At 42.1% G+C, this 27064-nt stretch overlaps 4 protein-coding genes and 1 long non-coding RNA gene across 6 annotated transcripts in view; 2 read left to right on the top strand and 3 right to left on the bottom strand.

The window, feature by feature from the left end:
• Positions 1–1530, top strand: part of LOC118365099 (zinc finger protein ZFP2-like) — a 323918-nt gene extending 322388 nt beyond the window's left edge. Inside the window, exon 3 of the transcript XR_008088208.1 lies at positions 1388–1530. The gene's annotated coding sequence lies outside the window, so the exon portion shown is untranslated. The remainder of the gene's footprint in view (positions 1–1387) is intronic.
• Positions 1–27064, bottom strand: part of LOC118365743 (zinc finger protein ZFP2-like) — a 426011-nt gene that overhangs the window by 93842 nt on the left and 305105 nt on the right. The gene's annotated exons all lie outside the window — the stretch shown is intronic.
• The window catches only part of LOC127914402 (uncharacterized), a 267695-nt gene that overhangs the window by 102971 nt on the left and 137660 nt on the right, over positions 1–27064 (bottom strand). The gene's annotated exons all lie outside the window — the stretch shown is intronic.
• LOC127914391 (zinc finger protein ZFP2-like) lies at positions 624–26957 on the bottom strand. The gene is made up of 2 exons (XM_052490198.1): positions 26355–26957; positions 624–5873 (listed from the first exon to the last, which is right to left on the bottom strand). The coding sequence occupies exons 1-2, from the start codon at positions 26713–26715 to the stop codon at positions 4483–4485; spliced, it is 1752 nt and encodes a 583-aa protein (XP_052346158.1). The 5' UTR covers positions 26716–26957; the 3' UTR covers positions 624–4482.
• On the top strand, positions 23170–25549 carry LOC127914405 (uncharacterized). Of its 2 annotated transcripts, none has more exons than XR_008088220.1 (3): positions 23170–23410; positions 23669–24229; positions 24888–25549. It is a non-coding gene; the product is annotated as an uncharacterized LOC127914405 (long non-coding RNA). The 2 variants fall into 2 exon arrangements; XR_008088221.1 differs by lacking the exon at positions 23170–23410 and having other exon boundaries at positions 23564–23998; positions 24032–24229.

The raw sequence follows: 27064 nt of genomic DNA, 5'->3' as shown, positions 1-27064 counted from the left end.
TTTACATTAGTCCAAATTGTTCACTGATATTGGTGTAATTTCTCACCCCTTTTGGCTGCATGAAAGTTAATTTCCCCTCAGGCACACATTTGTTCTTTGATATTTTGAAGGTAATTTGTGTACAATTTACTTTTCCCCACATCTCTTTACATTGCTTATGCATATTTGGTGGCCTGACTGCATCCAGACTATGTCAAAGGCCCATCCTGTTAGATCTTAACCTAATGGAGCGATCGGATGACAGAAATCACATTTAGGTGCCAGTTGTAACTGAGGCCATAAATGCTCCACATCCATTACTTTGAGAGTTTTATATAATATGACTAAATATATTTCATTCTGTGTTGCAGGGGCAGTCAAGAAATGGAACGGCAAGGCCACAGAACATGACATAAGCAGAGCTGTGGGAGACCACCTCAAGCCCCTGGTAGAGCCGGGGTGGTGTTTACCACTACACCACACATTCAGCAGGCTGGAAAAGTGGGATTGATCTGCTTGATCCATTTGTTTGCTTCTGTTTTCAGTAGTTGAATCCTTTGACGTATTGTTGATTTCAACATTTTTCATCTTCAACAAATGCACTGAATTTATACTGTTTTTCATACTAAGATGGAGCAAGAATCTGTTGATTGGTTGGTCATTTATTTTGCAATATGTTCAAACCAAGCTTTAATTAAACAGCACATTTCAGACATGGATGCAATGCAATTCACAGAAAAAAAATAAAAATAAAAACATACACAGCAAACAGAAGAATAACAACTGAAAGACTAATGAACATTTCAAGGAAATGCCTTTGATTAACAAGAACTGGATGCTAATAACCCAAAATATAAGCTTGTTTTACTACATTGTTTGTTGTTACGTTCCCCAGCAAGAAAACCAAAAATGTCCCTTTGATAGAAGAGGGAACTAACAAAGAGTCACTGACAACAACCACACAGGTTGGTTTTAGGAGGGGTTCTGAATAACACTATGGGGGTGTCCACTGGAAGTTGACTAGTAACAACTGGGACCTAAAAGACACCACCATGAGACCCACTAAATCTGCCCAAGAAGAGGCAAACAAAAGAAAAACCCACACCAAACTTAAAGACAGGAAGCAAACCAAAAAGGTGTTGACTCTCCACATCTATCAAGACAACTGGAGCACTGGGCCAGACACTCTTAAATAGAACCTGGACCAACTCAGTGAAACACCTTCCCACTAACGAGATGGACAAGCCAGCACAGGTGTAACACATACTGATACCAATATGTGCACCCAATACACATTTCAGTTGAATGCATTCAGTTGTACAATCAATCAATCAAATGTATTTATAAAGCCTGTACAGAAGTGCTGTACAGAAACCCAGCCTAAAACCCCAAACAGCAAGCAATGCAGGTGTAGAAGCACGGTGGCTAGGAAAAACTCCCTAGAAAGACGAGAGCCTAGGAAGAAACCAGGCTCTGAGGGGTGGCCAGTCCTCTTCTGGCTGTGCCGGGTGGGGATTATAACAAGATGTTCATAGATGACCAGCAGGGTCAAATAATAAACACAGTGGTTGTCGAGGGTGTAACAGATCAGCACCTCAGGAGTAAATGTCAGTTGGCTTTTCATAGCCAACTATTCAGAGTATCTCTACAACTTCCATTTCACATAATCATCTACAATATAAACATGGTGTCTTCACATACAGAATTAAATGTAATTGGTTACATTTTTACAATACATGTCAACAATTAAAAACACGTATTTCTGAATAATAATATACAATCTATAATTTTTTACTGATTTTTCTTTCCATAGAATCCTAAAACTCGCAAGCTTCAAGAACACTCATCTTCCTAAAACTCACTAGCTTCTAGCCCAAACAAAACAAAACTCAAATCATAGTAGTCACATGCGCCATATACAACACTGGACGACTTACGCTACGAGCCCCTAACCAACAGTGCAGTTTCAAAAAATACAGAAAAGAATAAGAGATCAAACTAATCTCCAACACGGAAAAACGAGTCGAAATAAATTGTGATCCATGGTACAACACATTGGCTAAATGCAAAACACAAATATTTTTGCCTGCCAACCCTTGAGATAATCAGCAACCAAGTTGTCCTTACCACACACGTCTGATTTCAAGAGGAAACACCTGCGAAATACGTAGTAACTTTTCACCTCACTGCGGAGCTTCTCTCTCTTTTCAGGGTTCACTCGATAGGTACAGTGGAGCAAAAAAAGTATTTAGTCAGCCACCAATTGTACAAGTTCTCCCACTTAAAAAGATGAGGCCTGTAATTTTCATCATAGGTCCACTTCAACTATGACAGACAAAATGAGAAGAAAGAAAATCCAGAAAATCACATTGTAGGATTTTTAATTTATTTATTTGCAAATTATGGTGGAAAATAAGTATTTGGTCACCTACAAACAAGCAAAATTTCTGGCTCTCACAGTCCTGTAACTTGTTCTTTAAGAGGCTCCTCTGTCCTCCACTAGTTACCTGTATTAATGGCACCTGTTTGAACTTGTTATCAGTATAAAAGACACCTGTCCACAACCTCAAACAGTCACACTCCAAACACCACTATGGCCAAGACCAAAGAGCTGTCAAAGGACACCAGAAACAAAATTGTAGACCTGCACCAGGCTGGGAAGACTGAATTTGCTTGGTTTGAAGAAATCAACTGCAGGAGCAATTATTAGGAAATGGAAGACATACAAGACCACTGATAATCTCCCTTGATCTGGGGCTCCACGCAAGATCTCACCCCGTGGGGTCAAAATGATCACAAAAATCCCAGAACCACACGGGGGGGACCTAGTGAATGACCTGCAGAGAGCTGGGACCAAAGTAACAAAGCCTACCATCAGTAACACACTACGCCGCCAGGGACACAAATCCTGCAGTGCCAGACGTGTCCCCCTGCTTAAGCCAGTACATATCCAGAAGATTGGGAGAATATCATATGGTCAGATGAAATCAAAATATAACTTTTTGGTAAAAACTCAACTCGTCGTGTTTGGAGGACAAATAACACCATACCTACTGTGAAGCATGGGGTTGGAAACATCATGCTTTGGGGCTGTTTGTCTGCAAAGGGACCAGGACGACTGATCCGTGTAAAGGAAAGAATGAATGGGGCCATGTATCGTGAGATTTTGAGTGAAAACCTCCTTCCATCAGCAAGGGCATTGAAGATGAAACGTGGCTGGGTCTTTCAGCATGACAATGATCCCAAACCCACCGCCCGGGCAACGAAGGAGTGGCTTCGTAAGAAGCATTTCAAGGTCCTGGAGTGGCCTAGCCAGTCTCCAGATCTAAACCCCATAGAAAATCTTTGGAGGGAGATGAAAGTCCGTGTTGCCCAGCAACAGCCCCAAAACATCACTGCTCTAGAGGAGATCTGCATGGAGGAATGGGCCAAAATACCAGCAACAGTGTGTAAAAACCTTGTGAAGACTTACAGAAAACGTTTGACCTGTCATTGCCAACAAAGGGTATATAACAAAGTATTGAGAAACTTTTGTTATTGACCAAATACTTATTTTCCACCATAATTTGCAAATAAATTCATAAAAAATCCTACAATGTGATTTCTTTCTCATTTTGTCTGTCATAGTTGAAGTGTAATACCTATGATGAAAATTACAGGCCTCTCATCTTTTTAAGTGGGAGAACTTGCACAATTGGTGGCTGACTAAATACATGTTTGCCCCACTGTATGTTGTTGGATAAAATAGCAGGGTAACAATGTCAATATAATTGTACCCAAAAATGTTAAGTTGGTTGCATGAATAACTATGATTACTAAATGTTACATAATTGTAAATATGAAATATCAAAACCAAATGTACATACCCCTTTGTTTATATGTATTGGCAATAATGAACTTAATGGTGAGACATGGAATAATAAAACATGTATCTTTTGTCAGGCTGGATGTTTGAAATATGAGGTGATTTGAGTCATGCTTCTTCAGTCGTGGAATAAAGACAATTTGCACTTGAATGTTGTCAAGAAATACTGGAGTGATGTCAGATTGTTAATAAAATTGATTATAGGTGTATAGGCTGCAAGTACGTTGAAATTAAGCTGTTTTCAAGTCATTGAAAAAACGACCCGAACTGTCGGGCAGTCTTATTTTCAACGTCTTTTGAATGACATTTTGCTAAATGGGAATAGAGCAATGTCAAAATACAGTTTTAACGTGTCCAAATCAATAACCAATATGCAGAAACAGTTTGGGATATATTGAAAACCTAAACATTTTGGAGTGTTTCATTGAGATTCCAGTAGGTCACCAATGTGGTAAACTGCTAGCTACATTGTGATTCATTTTGAAGTGTTGCATTTAAATTCCAGTGGGTCACCAACGTGGTAAGTGTAACAAACTCTTTTTTGTTAGTCACTTTTTGTTCAATCACATAAATAGTAACTCTTTCAATTCAGAGCCTGGATTGATCATAATCTACATTGTGACATTATTTCATTGATATCATGAAACAACTCCTTCATGTATTTTTTTATGTTTGATCAGAGATCTTTTACCAGAGTATCTCTTCCCACATTGATCAGAGCTAGAAGGTTTCTCTCCTGTGTGTCTTCTCTGGTGTAATGTCAGCTGGCTATATTGACCAAAACTCTTCTCACATTGATCACAGCTATAAGGTTTCTCACCTGTGTGTGTTCTCTGGTGTACAGTCAGAGAGCCAGATGTAGTAAAACTCTTCCCACATTGATCACAGCTATAGGGTTTCTCTCCTGTGTGTATTCTCTGGTGTACTGTCAGCTGGTCAGATTTGACAAAACTCTTCCCACAATGATCACAACTATAGGATTTCTCTCCTGTGTGTCTTCTCTGGTGCACTGTCAGATTGCTAGATTGACAAAAACTCTTCCCACATTGACCACAGGTGAAAGGTTTCTCTCCTGTGTGTATTCTCTGGTGTAATGTCAGCTGGCTAGATTGACCAAAACTCTTCCCACATTGCCCACAGCTATAAGGTTTCTCTCCTGTGTGTGTTCTCCAGTGTAAAGTCAGAGAGCCAGATGTAGTAAAACTCTTCCCACATTGATCACAGCTATAAGGTTTCTCTCCTGTGTGTATTCTCTGGTGTAAAGTCAGCTGGTCAGATGTAACAAAACTCTTCCCACATTGATCACAGCTATAAGGTTTCTCTCCTGTATGTCTTCTCTGGTGCACTTTCAGATTAATAGATTGACCAAAACTCTTCCCACACTGTCCACAGCTAAAAGGTTTCTCTCCTGTGTGTGTTCTATGGTGTAATGTCAGCTGGCTAGATTGACCAAAACTCTTCCCACATTGACCACAGCTATAAGGTTTCTCTCCTGTGTGTGTTCTCCGGTGTAAAGTCAGATGACCAGATGTGGTAAAACTCTTCCCACATTGATCACAGCTATAAGGTTTCTCTCCTGTGTGTATTCTCTGGTGTATAGTCAGCTGGCAAGATGTAGTAAAACCCTTCCCACATTGATCACAGCTATACGATTTCTCTCCTGTGTGTGTTCTCTGGTGTAAAGTCAGAGAGCCAGATGTAGTAAAACTCTTCCCACATTGATCACAGCTATAAGGTTTCTCTCCTGTGTGTGTTCTCTGGTGTAAAGTCAGAGAGCCAGATGTAGTAAAACTCTTCCCACATTGATCACAGCTAAACGATTTCTCTCCTTTGTGTGTTCTCTGGTGTTTTTGAAGTTTTACTGAAGAGTTGAATCTTTTCCCACAGTCAGAGCAGCAGTTAGATTTCTTCTCTGTGGGTCTCTGCTGGTGTTTCTTATGTTCTGATCTGAAGGGACTCTTCTCTGCCTCTTCAGCATCATGATGTTGTTGAGGCTCCACAGAGGATCCACGATTGTCACATCTCTCACCTGTGTGAACGACAAAGTCAGACAGACGGTTAAAGTCCCACAACAGCAGAAATCCAGTTTATTTGAGGTAAAAGGTGATGCCCAGAGCGTACCCATGAAGTTGTACAACAACTGAAGTCTGTTAAATTTGACAATTAAGACAGTCAAGTTAGCAACAAGTCATATTTTGTCTTGTTTTCACATTAGTGGTAACTAGAAATAAGTTATTCAAGTTGTTGAAATCCGAAGCAGTGTGCCAATATAGGCCCCTTTCGGTGTTTGATAAAATTGCGGCACAAGGTCAATTTGATTGCAGAAAATCCTCCATGCTAATGAGGAAACCGCTAGTTATGGATGTAGTATATCTGCCTGGAGCAAAAATGGTGAGCGAAGATTTTAGTTTTTCACAATGTATTCTGAATATTACAGCGCAAGATCAGGAGTGCTACTCAAGGAAACTCACATTAAGCTCCCTGTCTATTCACTAATTCACCACCATGGGGGAAAACTCAGGGAAGGTCTCATAGGATGACAGCAAAAATAGCCTCCATTTACAGGTTGCTTATGAGTGCATTTCACATTACTTTTGGATTAAAATCGTAAGGCTTGTTTGAATCTCCTGCTTAATATGTTTGTGTTACCGTCGCAAATTAACAGCATACTTTAAAAACACTTCAACCAGTAAAATGCTATTTGGCTAGCTTTGTACACTAAGTATTTAACAAGTTGGCCCATAATTTCCCCTAACAATTACAGAGACCTACTGTAGGACCCATAACTTCACCGAACCACAATAACTACAGACATACTAGAGCACGGCATAACGGTGTAATGAATGAAGAAGCACTTTGGTTGCTGTTGCATGTCGTGATGTTTTTCATTTGACTGTCATTCAGAAAATGATTTCCTGGATCAGCTAATGATAGTTAACATGTGACTAACTAAACAGCTACAGTATTATGTGTATTTATTGAAGAACCATGTTAATGACAGTGTCCATTTAGGTGTTGTCTATAAAGTGAAGGTGACTCTCGGTTAGAACCATTGGATTTAGCAAACTCTGACATGATTTAGGATTTCTGTGCCCATAAACTGTTTTCCCAGCGTAACATAAGGAGGAGCCACTAAATGTTACATGGTTAGAGAGCATTTCAGAGATCTGAATACAAAAAACTGTCCCACAGCAAGATCCAGTATTTAAGTTGAAGTTCATGATATGACAAGCTTAACGTTAGGACTATAACTATTGTTCTCTGAAGGAGGGAAACGAGGTACAACATAAAATTAAATCCACACGTTATGACTATAACTACTGTTCCCTGAAGGAAGGAAACGAGGTACAACAAAAAATTACATTCCTGCCTCGCTGGAAGCCACGCCTTCCACAGGTGATGCGCGTGAGGCTTAGATTTATTCCTTAAATTTAATATTGCTCTTCACTGACCCAGAAAGGGGAGGGGGAAAACAGGTGTTGTACCTCATTTCCCTCCTTCAGGGAACAGTCATTTTAGTCATAAAGTTATGCTCCCTTTCAGTCGGTCAACTTCAGTACAACATACTATGGGGAAATTCAATCATTCCCCATGCCGACCCAAGCAGATACAAAATGAAATGGCCCATGGCAGACCACCCAGACCTTAACCCGCAAGATACGTCAGTTGTCAATTTAATAATTGTCTTTTGTTTGAAACACTCCTGTCAATGTTGATTAAGGATGCACAGCTAATCATGCTTACAGAAGTAAGACTAGTCTACCTGATTACACATATAGTAGTAGGACTAGTCTACCTGCCTACACATATAGTAGGACTAGTCTACCTGATTACACATATAGTAGTAGTGGTAGTCTACCTGATTACACATACAGTAGTAGTGGTAGTCTACCTGATTACACATATAGTAGTAGGACTAGTCTACCTGACAACACATATAGTAGTAGTGGTAGTCTACCTGGTTACACATATAGTAGTAGGACTAGTTTACCTGACTACACATATAGTAGTAGGACTAGTCTACCTGACAACACATATTGCACTAGGACTAGTTTACCTTACAACACATATTGCACTAGGACTAGTCTACCTGACAACACCTATGGTAGTAGTACTAGTCTACCTGACAACACATATGGTAGTAGTACTAGTGTACCTGACAACACATATAGCACTAGGACTAGTCTACCTTACAACACATATTGAAGAAAGACTAGTCTACCTAATTACACATATAGTAGTGGGACTAGTCTACCTGACAACACATATAGTAGTAGGACTAGTGTACCTGACAACACATATAGCACTAGGACTAGTCTACCTTACAACACATATTGAAGAAAGACTAGTCTACCTAATTACACATATAGTAGTGGGACTAGTCTACCTGACTACACATATAGTAGTAGGACTAGTCTACCTGACTACATATATAGTAGTAGGACTAGCCTACCTGACTACATATATAGTAGTATGAGTAGTCTACCTGACAACACATATCGTAGTAGGACTAGTCTACCTGACAACACATATAGTAGTAGGACTAGTCTACCTGACAACACATATTGCACTAGGACTAGTCTACCTTACAACACATATTGCACTAGGACTAGTCTACCTGACAACACATATGGTAGTAGTACTAGTCTACCTGACAACACATATGGTAGTAGTACTAGTCTACCTGACAACACATATGGTAGTAGTACTAGTCTACCTGACAACACATATGGTAGTAGTACTAGTCTACCTGACAACACATATAGCACTAGGACTAGTCTACCTTACAACACATATTGAAGAAAGACTAGTCTACCTAATTACACATATAGTAGTAGGACAAGTCAACCTGACAACACATATAGTAGTAGGACTAGTGTACCTGACAACACATATAGCAGTAGTAGTAGTAGTAGTAGTCTACCTGACAACACATATTGAAGAAAGACTAGTCTACCTAATTACACATATAGTAGTGGGACTAGTCTACCTGACAACACATATCGTAGTAGGACTAGTCTACCTGACAACACATATAGTAGTAGGACTAGTCTACCTGACAACACATATAGTAGTAGTAGTACTCGTCTACCTGACAACACATATAGTAGTAGTAGTACTCGTCTACCTGACAACACATATAGTAGTAGGACTAGTCTACCTGACAACACATATAGTAGTAGGACTAGTCTACCTGACAACACATATAGTAGTAGGAGTAGTCTACCTGACTACATATATAGTAGTAGGACTAGTCTACCTGACAACACATATAGCAGTAGGACAAGTCTACCTGACAACACATATAGCAGTAGGACTAGTCTATCTGACAACACATATCGTAGTAGGACTAGTCTACCTGACAACACATATAGTAGTGGGACTAGTCTACCTGACAACACATATAGTAGTAGGACTAGTCTACCTGACAACACATGTAGTAGTAGTAGTATTCTACCTGATTACACATATAGTAGTAGTACTCGACCTGATTAAACATATAGTAGACGGACTAGTCTACCTAATTACACATATAGTGGACGGACTAGTCTACCTGGTTACACATATAGTAGTAGGAGTAGTCTACCTGATTACACATATAGTAGACACCAGACTAGTCTACCTGGTTACACCTATAGAAGTAGGATTAGTCTACCTGACAACACATATAGTAGGACTAGTGTACCTGACAACACATATAGTAGTAGTAGTACTCGTCTACCTGACAACACATTTAGTAGTAGGACTAGTCTACCTGACAACACATATAGTAGGACTAGTGTACCTGACAACACATATAGTAGTAGTAGTACTCGTCTACCTGACAACACATTTAGTAGTAGGACTAGTCTACCTGACAACACATATAGTAGTAGGACTAGTCTACCTGACAACACATATAGTAGTAGGACTAGTGTACCTGACAACACATATAGTAGTAGTAGTAGTAGTAGTACTCGTCTACCTGACAACACATTTAGTAGTATGACTAGTCTACCTGACAACACATATAGTAGTAGGACTAGTCTACCTGACAACACATATAGTAGTAGGACTAGTCTACCTGACAACACATATAGTAGTAGGAGTAGTCTACCTGACTACATATATAGTAGTAGGACTAGTCTACCTGACAACACATATAGCAGTAGGACAAGTCTACCTGACAACACATATAGCAGTAGGACTAGTCTATCTGACAACACATATCGTAGTAGGACTAGTCTACCTGACAACACATATAGCAGTAGGACGAGTCCACCTGACAACACATATAGTAGTAGGACTAGTCTACCTGACAACACATATAGTAGTGGGACTAGTCTACCTGACAACACATATAGTAGTAGTAGTACTCGACCTGATTAAACATATAGTAGACGGACTTGTCTACCTAATTACACATATAGTGGACGGACTAGTCTACCTGGTTACACATATAGTAGACACCAGACTAGTCTACCTGGTTACACCTATAGAAGTAGGATTAGTCTACCTGCCTACACATGTAGGACTAGTCTACCTGCCTACACATGTAGGACTAGTCTACCTGATTACACATGTAGGACTAGTCTACCTGAGTACACATATAGTAGTAGGAGTAGTCTACCTGATTACACATATAGTAGTAGGACTAGTCTACCTGACTACATATATAGTAGTAGGACTAGTCTACCTGACTACATATATAGTAGTAGGACTAGTCTACCTGACTACATATATAGTAGGTAGGACTAGTCTACCTGACAACACATATAGCAGTAGGACTAGTCTACCTGACAACACATATAGCAGTAGGACTAGTCTACCTGACAACACATATAGTAGTTGGAGCAGTCTACCTTACAACACATATTGAAGGACTAGTCTACCCGATTACACATATAGTAGTTGGAGTAGTCTACCCGATGACACATATAGTAGACGGACTAGTCTACCTGACAACACATATAGTAGTAGGACTAGTCAACCTGATGAAACATATAGTAGTAGGAGTAGTCTACCTGATTAAACATATAGTAGACGGACTAGTCTACCTAATTACACATATAGTGGACGGACTAGTCTACCTGGTTACACATATAGTAGGAGTAGTCTACCTGATTACACATATAGTAGGAGTAGTCTACCTGATTACACATATAGTAGTAGGACTAGTCTACCTGCCTACACATACAGTAGTAGGAGTAGTCTACCTGATTACACATATAGTAGGAGTAGTCTACCTGCCAACACATATAGAAGTAGGACTATTGTACCTGACAAGACATATAGAAGTAGGAGTAGTCTACCTGACAACACATATAGTAGTAGGACTAGTCTACCTGACAACACATATAGTAGTTGGAGTAGTCTACCTTACAACACATATTGAAGGACTAGTCTACCTGATTACACATATAGTAGTAGTAGTAGTACTCTACCTGATTAAACATATAGTAGTAGGACTAGTCTACCTGACAACACATATAGTAGTAGGACTAGTCTACCTGACAACACATATAGTAGTAGGAGTAGTCTACCTGACAACACATGTAGAAGAAGGACTAGTCTACCTGACAACACATATAGTAGTAGGACTAGTGTACCTGATTACACATATAGAAGAAGGACTAGTCTACATGACAACACATACAGTAGTAGGACTAGTCTACCTGACAACACATATAGTAGTAGGACTAGTCTACCTGATTACACATATAGTAGTAGGACTAGTCTACCTGATTACACATATAGTAGATGGACTGGACTACCTGGTTACACAGAGGTAAGACTAGTCTACCTGCCCCAAATAGTAGTAGGACTAGTCTACCTGCCTACACATATAGTAGTAGGACTAGTCAACCTGATGAAACATATAGTAGTAGGACTAGTCTACATGACAACACATACAGTAGTAGGACTAGTCTACCTGACAACACATATAGTAGTAGGACTAGTGTACCTGATTACACATATAGAAGAAGGACTAGTCTACATGACAACACATACAGTAGTAGGACTAGTCTACCTGACAACACATATAGTAGTAGGACTAGTCTACCTGATTACACATATAGTAGACGGACTAGTCTACCTAATTACACATATAGTGGACGGACTAGTCTACCTGGTTACACATATAGTGGACGGACTAGTCTACCTGGTTACACATATAGTAGACACCAGACTAGTCTACCTGGTTACACCTATAGAAGTAGGATTAGTCTACCTGCCTACACATGTAGGACTAGTCTACCTGATTACACATATAGTAGTAGGAGTAGTCTACCTGATTGCACATATAGTAGTAGGAGTAGTCTACCTGATTACACATATAGTAGTAGGACTAGTCTACCTGACAACACATATAGTAGTAGGACTAGTCTACCTGATTACACATATAGTAGACGGACTAGTCTACCTAATTACACATATAGTGGACGGACTAGTCTACCTGGTTACACATATAGTGGACGGACTAGTCTACCTGGTTACACATATAGTAGACACCAGACTAGTCTACCTGGTTACACCTATAGAAGTAGGATTAGTCTACAAGCCTACACATGTAGGACTAGTCTACCTGATTACACATATAGTAGTAGGACTAGTCTACCTGACAACACATATAGTAGTAGGACTAGTGTACCTGATTACACATATAGAAGAAGGACTAGTCTACATGACAACACATACAGTAGTAGGACTAGTCTACCTGACAACACATATAGTAGTAGGACTAGTCTACCTGATTACACATATAGTAGACGGACTAGTCTACCTGATTACACATATAGTAGACGGACTAGTCTACCTAATTACACATATAGTGGACGGACTAGTCTACCTGGTTACACATATAGTGGACGGACTAGTCTACCTGGTTACACATATAGTAGACACCAGACTAGTCTACCTGGTTACACCTATAGAAGTAGGATTAGTCTACCTGCCTACACATGTAGGACTAGTCTACCTGGTTACACATATAGTAGTAGGAGTAGTCTACGTGATTACACATATAGTAGACACCAGACTAGTCTACCTGGTTACACCTATAGAAGTAGGATTAGTCTACCTGATTACACATATAGTAGTAGTAGTCTACCTGATTACACATATAGTAGTAGGATTAGTCTACCTGACTACATTTATAGTAGTAGGACTAGTCTACCTGCCTACACATACAGTAGTAGGACTAGTGTACCTGATTACACATATAGAAGAAGGACTAGTCTACATGACAACACATATAGTAGTAGGACTATTGTACCTGACAAGACATATAGCAGTAGGACGAGTCCACCTGACAACACATATAGTAGTAGGACTAGTCTACCTGACAACACATATAGTAGTTGGAGTAGTCTACCTTTACAACACATATTGAAGGACTAGTCTACCCGATTACACATATAGTAGTTGGAGTAGTCTACCCGATGACACATATAGTAGACGGACTAGTCTATCTGACAACACATATAGTAGTAGGACTAGTCTACCTGATTACACGTATAGTAGATGGACTAGACTACCTGGTTACACATAGAGAGAGGTAAGACTAGTCTACCTGCAGACACAAATAGTAGAAGGACTAGTCTACCTGCCTACACATATAGTAGTAGGACTAGTGTACCTGATTACACATATAGTAGTAGGACTAGTGTACCTGATTACACATATAGAAGAAGGACTAGTCTACATGACAACACATATAGCAGTAGGACTAGTCTACCTGATTACACATATAGTAGTAGTAGTACTCTACCTGATTAAACATATAGTAGACGGACTAGTCTACCTAATTACACATATAGTAGACGGACTAGTCTACCTGGTTACACATATAGTAGTAGGACTAGTCTACCTGACTACACATACAGTAGTAGGACTAGTCTACCTGACAACACATACAGTAGTAGGAGTAGTCTACCTGACAACACATATAGTAGTAGGAGTAGTCTACCTGACAACACATGTAGAAGAAGGACTAGTCTACCTGACAACACATATAGTAGAAGGACTAGTCTACCTGACAACACATATAGTAGTAGGACTAGTCTACCTGACAACACATATAGTAGTTGGAGCAGTCTACCTTACAACACATATTGAAGTACTAGTCTACCCGATTACACATATAGTAGTTGGAGTAGTCTACCCGATGACACATATAGTAGACGGACTAGTCTACCTGACAACACATATAATAGAAGGAGTAGTCTACCTGATTACACATATAGTAGATGGACGAGACTACCTGGTTACACATAGAGAGAGGTAAGACTAGTCTACCTGATTACACATATAGAAGAAGGACTAGTCTACATGACAACACATATAGCAGTAGGACTAGTCTACCTGACAACACATATTGAAGGACTAGTCTACCTGGTTACACATATAGTGGACGGACTAGTCTACCTGGTTACACATATAGTAGACACCAGACTAGTCTACCTGGTTACACCTATAGAAGTAGGATTAGTCTACCTGCCTACACATGTAGGACTAGTCTACCTGGTTACACATATAGTAGTAGGAGTAGTCTACGTGATTACACATATAGTAGACACCAGACTAGTCTACCTGGTTACACCTATAGAAGTAGGATTAGTCTACCTGATTACACATATAGTAGTAGTAGTCTACCTGATTACACATATAGTAGTAGGATTAGTCTACCTGACTACATTTATAGTAGTAGGACTAGTCTACCTGCCTACACATACAGTAGTAGGACTAGTCTACCTGACAACACATATAGTAGTAGGACTAGTGTACCTGATTACACATATAGAAGAAGGACTAGTCTACATGACAACACATATAGTAGTAGGACTATTGTACCTGACAAGACATATAGCAGTAGGACGAGTCCACCTGACAACACATATAGTAGTAGGACTAGTCTACCTGACAACACATATAGTAGTTGGAGTAGTCTACCTTACAACACATATTGAAGGACTAGTCTACCCGATTACACATATAGTAGTTGGAGTAGTCTACCCGATGACACATATAGTAGACGGACTAGTCTATCTGACAACACATATAGTAGTAGGACTAGTCTACCTGATTACACGTATAGTAGATGGACTAGACTACCTGGTTACACATAGAGAGAGGTAAGACTAGTCTACCTGCAGACACAAATAGTAGAAGGACTAGTCTACCTGCCTACACATATAGTAGTAGGACTAGTGTACCTGATTACACATATAGTAGTAGGACTAGTGTACCTGATTACACATATAGAAGAAGGACTAGTCTACATGACAACACATATAGCAGTAGGACTAGTCTACCTGATTACACATATAGTAGTAGTAGTACTCTACCTGATTAAACATATAGTAGACGGACTAGTCTACCTAATTACACATATAGTAGACGGACTAGTCTACCTGGTTACACATATAGTAGTAGGACTAGTCTACCTGACTACACATATAGTAGTAGGACTAGTCTACCTGACTACACATACAGTAGTAGGAGTAGTCTACCTGACTACACATACAGTAGTAGGAGTAGTCTACCTGACAACACATATAGTAGTAGGAGTAGTCTACCTGACAACACATGTAGAAGAAGGACTAGTCTACCTGACAACACATATAGTAGTAGGACTAGTCTACCTGACAACACATATAGTAGACGGACTAGTCTACCTGACAACACATATAGTAGTTGGAGAAGTCTACCTTACAACACATATTGAAGGACTAGTCTACCCGATTACACATATAGTAGTTGGAGTAGTCTACCCGATGACACATATAGTAGACGGACTAGTCTACCTGACAACACATATAATAGAAGGACTAGTCTACCTGATTACACATATAGTAGATGGACGAGACTACCTGGTTACACATAGAGAGAGGTAAGACTAGTCTACCTGCAGACACAAATAGTAGTAGGACTAGTCTACCTGCCTACACATATAGTAGTAGTAGTAGTAGTACCTACCTGATTAAACATATAGTAGACGGACTAGTCTACCTAATTACACATATAGTAGACGGACTAGTCTACCCGATTACACATATAGTAGATGGACTAGTCTACCTGACAACACATATAGTAGTAGGACTAGTCTACCTGACAACACATATAGTAGACGGACTAGTCTACCTGACAACACATATAGTAGTTGGAGCAGTCTACCTTACAACACATATTGAAGGACTAGTCTACCCGATGACACATATAGTAGACGGACTAGTCTACCTGACAACACATATAGTAGTAGGACTAGTCTACCTGACAACACATATAGTAGATGGACTGGACTACCTGGTTACACAGAGGTAAGACTAGTCTACCTGCCGACACAAATAGTAGTAGGACTAGTCTACCTGCCTACACATATAGTAGTAGGACTAGTCAACCTGATGAAACATATAGTAGTAGGACTAGTCTACATGACAACACATACAGTAGTAGGACTAGTCTACCTGACAACACATATAGTAGTAGGACTAGTGTACCTGATTACACATATAGAAGAAGGACTAGTCTACATGACAACACATACAGTAGTAGGACTAGTCTACCTGACAACACATATAGTAGGACTAGTCTACCTGATTACACATATAGTAGTAGTAGTACTCGACCTGATTAAACATATAGTAGACGGACTAGTCTACCTAATTACACATATAGTGGACGGACTAGTCTACCTGGTTACACATATAGTAGACACCAGACTAGTCTACCTGGTTACACCTATAGAAGTAGGATTAGTCTACCTGCCTACACATGTAGGACTAGTCTACCTGATTACACATATAGTAGTAGGACTAGTCTACCTGACAACACATATAGTAGTAGGACTAGTGTACCTGATTACACATATAGAAGGACTAGTCTACATGACAACACATACAGTAGTAGGACTAGTCTACCTGACAACACATATAGTAGTAGGACTAGTCTACCTGATTACACATATAGTAGACGGACTAGTCTACCTAATTACACATATAGTGGACGGACTAGTCTACCTGGTTACACATATAGTGGACGGACTAGTCTACCTGGTTACACATATAGTAGACACCAGACTAGTCTACCTGGTTACACCTATAGAAGTAGGATTAGTCTACCTGCCTACACATGTAGGACTAGTCTACCTGGTTACACATATAGTAGTAGGAGTAGTCTACGTGATTACACATATAGTAGACACCAGACTAGTCTACCTGGTTACACCTATAGAAGTAGGATTAGTCTACCTGCCTACACATGTAGGACTAGTCTACCTGATTACACATATAGTAGTAGTAGTCTACCTGATTACACATATAGTAGTAGGAGTAGTCTACCTGACTACATTTATAGTAGTAGGACTAGTCTACCTGCCTACACATACAGTAGTAGGACTAGTCTACCTGACAACACATATAGAAGTAGGACTATTGTACCTGACAAGACATATAGCAGTAGGACGAGTCCACCTGACAACACATATAGTAGTAGGACTAGTCTACCTGACAACACATATAGTAGTTGGAGTAGTCTACCTTTACAACACATATTGAAGGACTAGTCTACCCGATTACACATATAGTAGTTGGAGTAGTCTACCCGATGACACATATAGTAGACGGACTAGTCTACCTGACAACACATATAGTAGTAGGACTAGTCTACCTGACAACACATATAGTAGTAGGACTAGTCTACCTGATTACACGTATAGTAGATGGACTAGACTACCTGGTTACACATAGAGAGAGGTAAGACTAGTCTACCTGCAGACACAAATAGTAGAAGGACTAGTCTACCAGCCTACACATATAGTAGTAGGACTAGTGTACCTGATTACACATATAGTAGTAGGACTAGTGTACCTGATTACACATATAGAAGAAGGACTAGTCTACATGACAACACATATAGCAGTAGGACTAGTCTACCTGATTACACATATAGTAGTAGTAGTACTCTACCTGATTAAACATATAGTAGACGGACTAGTCTACCTAATTACACATATAGTAGACGGACTAGTCTACCTGGTTACACATATAGTAGTAGGACTAGTCTACCTGACTACACATACAGTAGTAGGAGTAGTCTACCTGACTACACATACAGTAGTAGGAGTAGTCTACCTGACTACACATACAGTAGTAGGAGTAGTCTACCTGACAACACATGTAGAAGAAGGACTAGTCTACCTGACAACACATATAGTAGTAGGACTAGTCTACCTTACAACACATATTGAAGGACTAGTCTACCCGATTACACATATAGTAGTTGGAGTAGTCTACCCGATGACACATATAGTAGACGGACTAGTCTACCTGACAACACATATAATAGAAGGAGTAGTCTACCTGATTACACATATAGTAGATGGACGAGACTACCTGGTTACACATAGAGAGAGGTAAGACTAGTCTACCTGCAGACACAAATAGTAGTAGGACTAGTCTACCTGCCTACACATATAGTAGTAGGACTAGTCAACCTGATGAAACATATAGTAGTAGGACTAGTGTACCTGATTACACATATAGAAGAAGGACTAGTCTACATGACAACACATATAGCAGTAGGACTAGTCTGCCTGATTACACATATAGTAGTAGTAGTAGTACTCTACCTGATTAAACATATAGTAGACGGACTAGTCTACCTAATTACACATATAGTAGACGGACTAGTCTACCTGGTTACACATATAGTAGTAGGAGTAGTCTACCTGACAACACATGTAGAAGAAGGACTAGTCTACCCGACAACACATATTGAAGGACTAGTCTACCCGATTACACATATAGTAGATGGACTAGTCTACCTGACAACACATATAGTAGTAGGACTAGTCTACCTGACAACACATATAGTAGACGGACTAGTCTACCTGACAACACATATAGTAGTTGGAGCAGTCTACCTTACAACACATATTGAAGGACTAGTCTACCCGATGACACATATAGTAGACGGACTAGTCTACCTGACAACACATATAGTAGTAGGACTAGTCTACCTGACAACACATATAGTAGATGGACTGGACTACCTGGTTACACAGAGGTAAGACTAGTCTACCTGCCGACACAAATAGTAGTAGGACTAGTCTACATGACAACACATACAGTAGTAGGACTAGTCTACCTGCCTACACATATAGTAGTAGGACTAGTCAACCTGATGAAACATATAGTAGTAGGACTAGTGTACCTGATTACACATATAGAAGAAGGACTAGTCTACATGACAACACATACAGTAGTAGGACTAGTCTACCTGACAACACATATAGTAGGACTAGTCTACCTGATTACACATATAGTAGTAGTAGTACTCGACCTGATTAAACATATAGTAGACGGACTAGTCTACCTAATTACACATATAGTGGACGGACTAGTCTACCTGGTTACACATATAGTAGACACCAGACTAGTCTACCTGGTTACACCTATAGAAGTAGGATTAGTCTACCTGCCTACACATGTAGGACTAGTCTACCTGATTACACATATAGTAGTAGTAGTCTACCTGATTACACATATAGTAGTAGGAGTAGTCTACCTGATTACACATATAGTAGTAGGAGTAGTCTACCTGATTGCACATATAGTAGTAGGAGTAGTCTACCTGATTACACATATAGTAGTAGGACTAGTCTACCTGCCTACACATACAGTAGTAGGAGTAGTCTACCTGACAACACATATAGCAGTAGGACTAGTGTACCTGATTACACATATAGTAGTAGGACTAGTCTACCTGATTACACATATAGTAGTAGGACTAGTCTACCTGATTACACATATAGTAGTAGGACTAGTCTACCTGACAACACATATAGCAGTAGGACTAGTCTATCTGACAACACATATCGTAGTAGGACTAGTCTAACTGACAACACATATAGTAGTAGGACTAGTCTACCTGACAACACATATAGTAGTAGGACTAGTCTACCTAATTACACATATAGTGGACAGACTAGTCTACCTGGTTACACATATAGTAGTAGGAGTAGTCTACCTGATTACACATATAGTAGACACCAGACTAGTCTACCTGGTTACACCTATAGAAGTAGGATTAGTCTACCTGATTACACATGTAGGACTAGTCTACCTGACAACACATATAGTAGTGGGACTAGTCTACCTGACAACACATGTAGTAGTAGTAGTATTCTACCTCATTACACATATAGTAGTAGTAGTACTCGACCTGATTAAACATATAGTAGACGGACTTGTCTACCTAATTACACATATAGTGGACGGACTAGTCTACCTGGTTACACATATAGTAGTAGGAGTAGTCTACCTGATTACACATATAGTAGACACCAGACTAGTCTACCTGGTTACACCTATAGAAGTAGGACTAGTCTACCTGACAACACATATAGCAGTAGGACTAGTGTACCTGATTACACATATAGCAGTAGGAGTAGTCCACCTGACTACATTTATAGTAGTAGGACTAGTCTACCTGCCAACACATATAGAAGTAGGACTATTGTACCTGACAAGACATATAGAAGTAGGACTAGTCTACCTGACAACACATATAGCAGTAGGACTAGTGTACCTGATTACACATATAGCAGTAGGACTAGTGTACCTGATTACACATATAGTAGTAGGACTAGTCTACCTGATTACACATATAGTAGTAGGACTAGTCTACCTGACAACACATATAGTAGTAGGACTAGTCTACCTGACAACACATATAGTAGTAGAACTAGTCTACCTGACAACACATATAGTTTGCCACCTTCTCCTCCCTCCTGAATCCTCCTCCCCCCCCCCTCCTCCTCCCTCTCTGCAGATGACTTCGTCAATCACTTTGAAAAGAAGGTCGACGACATCCGATCCTCGTTTGCTAAGTCAAACGACACCGCTGGTTCTGCTCACACTGCCCTACCCTGTGCTCTGACCTCTTTCTCCCCTCTCTCTCCAGATGAAATCTCGCGTCTTGTGACGGCCGGCCGCCCAACAACCTGCCTGCTTGACCCTATCCCCTCCTCTCTTCTCCAGACCATTTCCGGAGACCTTCTCCCTTACCTCACCTCGCTCATCAACTCATCCCTGACCGCTGGCTACGTCCCTTCAGTCTTCAAGAGAGCGAGAGTTGCACCCCTTCTGAAAAAACCTACACTCGATCCCTCCGAAGTCAACAACTACAGACCAGTATCCCTTCTTTCTTTTCTCTCCAAAACTCTTGAACGTGCCGTCCTTGGCCAGCTCTCCCGCTATCTCTCTCAGAATGACCTTCTTGATCCAAATCAGTCAGGTTTCAAGACTAGTCATTCAACTGAGACTGCTCTTCTCTGTATCACGGAGGCGCTCCGCACCGCTAAAGCTAACTCTCTCTCCTCTGCTCTCATCCTTCTAGACCTATCGGCTGCCTTCGATACTGTGAACCATCAGATCCTCCTCTCCACCCTCTCCGAGTTGGGCATCTCCGGCGCGGCCCACGCTTGGATTGCGTCCTACCTGACAGGTCGCTCCTACCAGGTGGTGGCGTGGCGAGAATCTGTCTCCTCACCACGCGCTCTCACCACTGGTGTCCCCCAGGGCTCTGTTCTAGGCCCTCTCCTATTCTCGCTATACACCAAGTCACTTGGCTCTGTCATAACCTCACATGGTCTCTCCTATCATTGCTATGCAGACGACACACAATTAATCTTCTCCTTTCCCCTTCTGATGACCAGGTGGCGAATCGCATCTCTGCATGTCTGGCAGACATATCAGTGTGGATGACGGATCACCACCTCAAGCTGAACCTCGGCAAGACGGAGCTGCTCTTCCTCCCGGGGAAGGACTGCCCGTTCCATGATCTCGCCATCACGGTTGACAACTCCATTGTGTCCTCCTCCCAGAGCGCTAAGAACCTTGGCGTGATCCTGGACAACACCCTATCGTTCTCAACTAACATCAAGGTGGTGGCCCGTTCCTGTAGGTTCATGCTCTACAACATCCGCAGAGTACGACCCTGCCTCACACAGGAAGCGGCGCAGGTCCTAATCCAGGCACTTGTCATCTCCCGTCTGGATTACTGCAACTCGCTGTTGGCTGGGCTCCCTGCCTGTGCCATTAAACCCCTACAACTCATCCAGAACGCCGCAGCCCGTCTGGTGTTCAACCTTCCCAAGTTCTCTCACATCACCCCGCTCCTCCGCTCTCTCCACTGGCTTCCAGTTGAAGCTCGCATCCGCTACAAGACCATGGTGCTTGCCTACGGAGCTGTGAGGGGAACGGCACCTCAGTACCTCCAGGCTCTGATCAGGCCCTACACCCAAACAAGGGCACTCCGTTCATCCACCTCTGGCCTGCTCGCCTCCCTACCACTGAGGAAGTACAGTTCCCGCTCAGCCAAGTCAAAACTGTTCGCTGCTCTGGCCCCCAATGGTGGAACAAACTCCCTCACGACGCCAGGACAGCGGAGTCAATCACCACCTTCCGGAGACACCTGAAACCCCACCTCTTTAAGGAATACCTAGGATAGGATAAAGTAATCCTTCTCACCCCCCTTTTAAGATTTAGATGCACTATTGTAAAGTGACTGTTCCACTGGATGTCATAAGGTGAATGCACCAATTTGTAAGTCGCTCTGGATAAGAGCGTCTGCTAAATGACTTAAATGTAATGTAAATGTATAGTAGTAGGACTAGTCTACCTGACAACACATATAGTAGTAGGACTAGTCTACCTGGCATGCAAGCAAATGTGACTATAAATGTTCCCATTTGGGAATGTCTGATAGTATTTCTCATTGTCTTAACGCACCACCACTAATGAGTTCTGGAGCTTCTCAAATTAATTTTTCTTCAAAAGCAATTGCGAATGACACGTTCCTCAGTATTTTCGTAAAATATTTCCAGCCCTCATCCTTTCGATAACCACTCAGCAGAAAATTGAAAAATGTAATGCTCTGATCCAGTGGAAATGTCATAAAATACCTGATTACTGTCCAGAACTCACTGGAGCAGGAAATTGAGGGCATAGAATGTTTTATACAATGTTGCAAGCTTGCTACCTGAGTTTCCTGACCCAGTTGATAGTTAATACAATGTTTAAAGTTTGTTGTAGACAGGCCATGTGCTGCCAATGTGATTTCCAGGATATTTATTTTTATCCGGATATTTTCTACCTGCAGAATAATGTTTTCATTTTTTGGCTTTATGTCGGCTATATTATTTAACATAGGTGGCAATGGCAATAAAAGTTACTTTTAGATATCTATAATTTTAATTTAGACTTAGATAGAACGTAGATTAATCACAGACAATGATTTTGAGACACTATTATAATTTACATGAAACTGGTCCATGAAAATGTGCATTTGAAAATCATTACTGGCACATAGATTGGTAGAAATGGTCAGATAAATTGGCACTCCAACTGGAAAAGGTTACAGACTGCTGGTGTAGTCTATTACTAGTCTATCTATCTATAGTTTATTAGTCTATTACTGAACATTTCAGGAGCAAAACGGCAGAATTTACGAAGTCCAGCAGCAGAGGGGGGGGGGGCTCCCTCTGGTCAGGTTGTGTGTTGACGACCGGCTCCCTCTGGTCAGGTTGTGTTGACGACCGGCTCCCTCTGGCCAGGTTGTGTGTTGACGACCGGCTCCCTCTGGCCAGGTTGTGTCTTGACGACCGGCTCCCTCTGGTCAGGTTGTGTCTTGACGACCGGCTCCCTCTGGTCAGGTTGTGTCTTGACGACCGGCTCCCTCTGGTCAGGTTGTGTCTTGACGACCGGCTCCCTCTGGTCAGGTTGTCTTGACGACCGGCTCCCTCTGGTCAGGTTGTCTTGACGACCGGCTCCCTCTGGCCAGGTTGTGTGTTGACGACCGGCTCCCTCTGGTCAGGTTGTGTGTTGACGACCGGCTCCCTCTGGCCAGGTTGTGTGTTGACGACCGGCTCCCTCTGGCCAGGTTGTGTGTTGACGACCGGCTCCCTCTGGCCAGGTTGTGTGTTGACGACCGGCTCCCTCTGGTCAGGTTGTGTGTTGACGACCGGCTCCCTCTGGTCAGGTTGTGTGTTGACGACCGGCTCCCTCTGGTCAGGTTGTGTGTTGACGACCGGCTCCCTCTGGTCAGGTTGTGTGTTGACGACCGGCTCCCTCTGGTCAGGTTGTGTGTTGACGACCGGCTCCCTCTGGCCAGGTTGTGTGTTGACGACCGGCTCCCTCTGGCCAGGTTGTGTGTTGACGACCGGCTCCCTCTGGTCAGGTTGTGTGTTGACGACCGGCTCCCTCTGGTCAGGTTGTGTGTTGACGACCGGCTCCCTCTGGTCAGGTTGTGTGTTGACGACCGGCTCCCTCTGGTCAGGTTGTGTGTTGACGACCGGCTCCCTCTGGTCAGGTTGTGTGTTGACGACCGGCTCCCTCTGGTCAGGTTGTGTCTTGACGACCGGCTCCCTCTGGTCAGGTTGTCTTGACGACCGGCTCCCTCTGGTCAGGTTGTCTTGACGACCGGCTCCCTCTGGTCAGGTTGTGTCTTGACGACCGGCTCCCTCTGGTCAGGTTGTGTCTTGACGACCGGCTCCCTCTGGTCAGGTTGTGTCTTGACGACCGGCTCCCTCTGGTCAGGTTGTGTCTTGACGACCGGCTCCCTCTGGTCAGGTTGTGTCTTGACGACCGGCTCCCTCTGGTCAGGTTGTGTCTTGACGACCGGCTCCCTCTGGTCAGGTTGTGTCTTGACGACCGGCTCCCTCTGGTCAGGTTGTGTCTTGACGACCGGCTCCCTCTGGTCAGGTTGTGTCTTGACGACCGGCTCCCTCTGGTCAGGTTGTGTCTTGACGACCGGCTCCCTCTGGTCAGGTTGTGTCTTGACGACCGGCTCCCTCTGGTCAGGTTGTGTCTTGACGACCGGCTCCCTCTGGTCAGGTTGTGTCTTGACGACCGGCTCCCTCTGGTCAGGTTGTGTCTTGACGACCGGCTCCTCTGGTCAGGTTGTGTCTTGACGACCGGCTCCCTCTGGTCAGGTTGTGTCTTGACGACCGGCTCTGGTCTGGTCAGGTGGTGTGTCTTGACGACCGGCTCCCTCTGGTCAGGTTGTGTGTTGACGACCGGCTCCCTCTGGTCAGGTTGTCTTGACGACCGGCTCCCTCTGGTCAGGTTGTCTTGACGACCGGCTCCCTCTGGTCAGGTTGTCTTGACGACCGGCTCCCTCTGGTCAGGTTGTCTTGACGACCGGCTCCCTCTGGTCAGGTTGTCTTGACGACCGGCTCCCTCTGGTCAGGTTGTCTTGACGACCGGCTCCCTCTGGTCAGGTTGTCTTGACGACCGGCTCCCTCTGGTCAGGTTGTCTTGACGACCGGCTCCCTCTGGTCAGGTTGTCTTGACGACCGGCTCCCTCTGGTCAGGTTGTCTTGACGACCGGCTCCCTCTGGTCAGGTTGTCTTGACGACCGGCTCCCTCTGGTCAGGTTGTCTTGACGACCGGCTCCCTCTGGTCAGGTTGTCTTGACGACCGGCTCCCTCTGGTCAGGTTGTCTTGACGACCGGCTCCCTCTGGTCAGGTTGTGTTGTAGTGATTGTGATTAATGACAAACCATTTTTTACAAATCCGCCAAGGCACCAACTTTGAGAATGGTTTAAAACAAAGGTTTCAAACCAATTCATGAATGTAATTGAATCTAGGTATGTCTTGCCTTTAATGTAAGGGCACAATTTTTTTTTTTGACCCACACAGGAAATCTACACTGGCAATTCTAGAATGTACTTTATATCCTAGAAACCTGGTTAAACTATCATTATGACATTATGGATGAATTCTAGAATATATATTATATAGCCTAGAAACCTGGTTAAATTATCATTATGACCTCATGGATGGCCAGTCGTTGTATTCATTGTGTATTGATTCATTGGGTAGCCCTGAGCTGAACTCAAACCTGGGTCCAGCGACTGTCAAGCCAGCACCTTATAACTGTTACGTCTATACTTCTTGACGAGGTCGCTAGGTGTCGGGTTAAGGTTTCTACAATATCGTTCTTTATGAATTTGAGAGTGGTTACACTTCTCCTTCCCCCATCCCTCAGCTGTTTACCAAACCAAGTCTCTGGGCAGCCATTTTGTTTCTGTTTTGAAAAAAAAAAAAACAACCCAGCAATCTGCAGTTCAAACAACAAATCTGTCATTCCACCACTGTCTTGGTAATAAAATGATTATGGGGTTGGAGAAATGTAACTACAGACAGACCTATGGATGCAAGGACTGACCATCCATGATATCAACATTATAGTTTTAACCATGTTTTTACCATGTTGAGGCGATACAGTGTTGATTTACATTGTTTCTAAACATTAGAGTAAAACAAGCTTATTTGGGGATCTGATGGGGGACAACAGCTGAACTAAGCTCGTGAGGCATTTGTTATATTCTTCAAGAATCAATGGCTATAAATACATAATTTAAAAGTCACAATATGGATGTAACAATTGCAGATTTCCCCTTTAACACCAAACATCAGTTCAACAACTGCAGAGTTTGTGCCTCTGTTTGTAAGACAGTACTTACGAGTGTTAATCAGGGAACGGTTTCTCAAAACCATCTTATGGCTAAATTCATCATTAGAACCATTGGATGCCTTAAGATGCGTTTGGGAAACCGGGCCCAGACATCCAGTTTCCTCCTCTTCTTCCTCCTCTTTTTTCGATATAACAGTCATCTCTCCATCCTCCTCTTTCAATCCATAAACTGCATCCTCCTCTCCTTTTACTGTAACATCCTCCTCCTCTTTCACTCTGAACGCGTCTTTTTCTTCTTTCACAGTAACAGCCTCACTCTCTACTTCTTGTTTTACTGTGATATCCACCTCTTCCTCCATCCAGCAGACCCCATCTTCTATAGCAGGAGGAGAAAAGCTTAGTGACCGCATGGTCGGGGACGTTAGCTAGCTAGGCTAATGCTAACTTAACCAGACCGCTAGCTGACTAATAACAACACCGTAAATATGAAATTAAATCGGATAACTAACTAGACGGCAGAATTGGGTTTAAAACACAGTTGTTAATATGCACTAAAGCGTCTAAAGAGCTTTATTGGTTCAGCTATTTTGTCTGGCAAGGTACGGAGGTGTCTGACTAACTGTTGTTGCTGTTGAAAGAAGCGTTCCATCTACTAGATTAAACGTCTAAAACGCCTTAAATTGCCAGTCCGCCCTCTGTTGACTGGAGTGGGTAACGCAGTTGAGCAAAATGTATATTTAATTTTCAGACAACAAGCTA

The sequence above is a fragment of the Oncorhynchus keta genome, chromosome 32 (assembly GCF_023373465.1).
Source record: "Oncorhynchus keta strain PuntledgeMale-10-30-2019 chromosome 32, Oket_V2, whole genome shotgun sequence".
Classification (NCBI taxonomy): Eukaryota; Metazoa; Chordata; class Actinopteri; order Salmoniformes; family Salmonidae; genus Oncorhynchus; species Oncorhynchus keta.
Note: the sequence above shows the minus strand (reverse complement) of the source record. Positions and strands in the feature narration are given on the sequence as shown.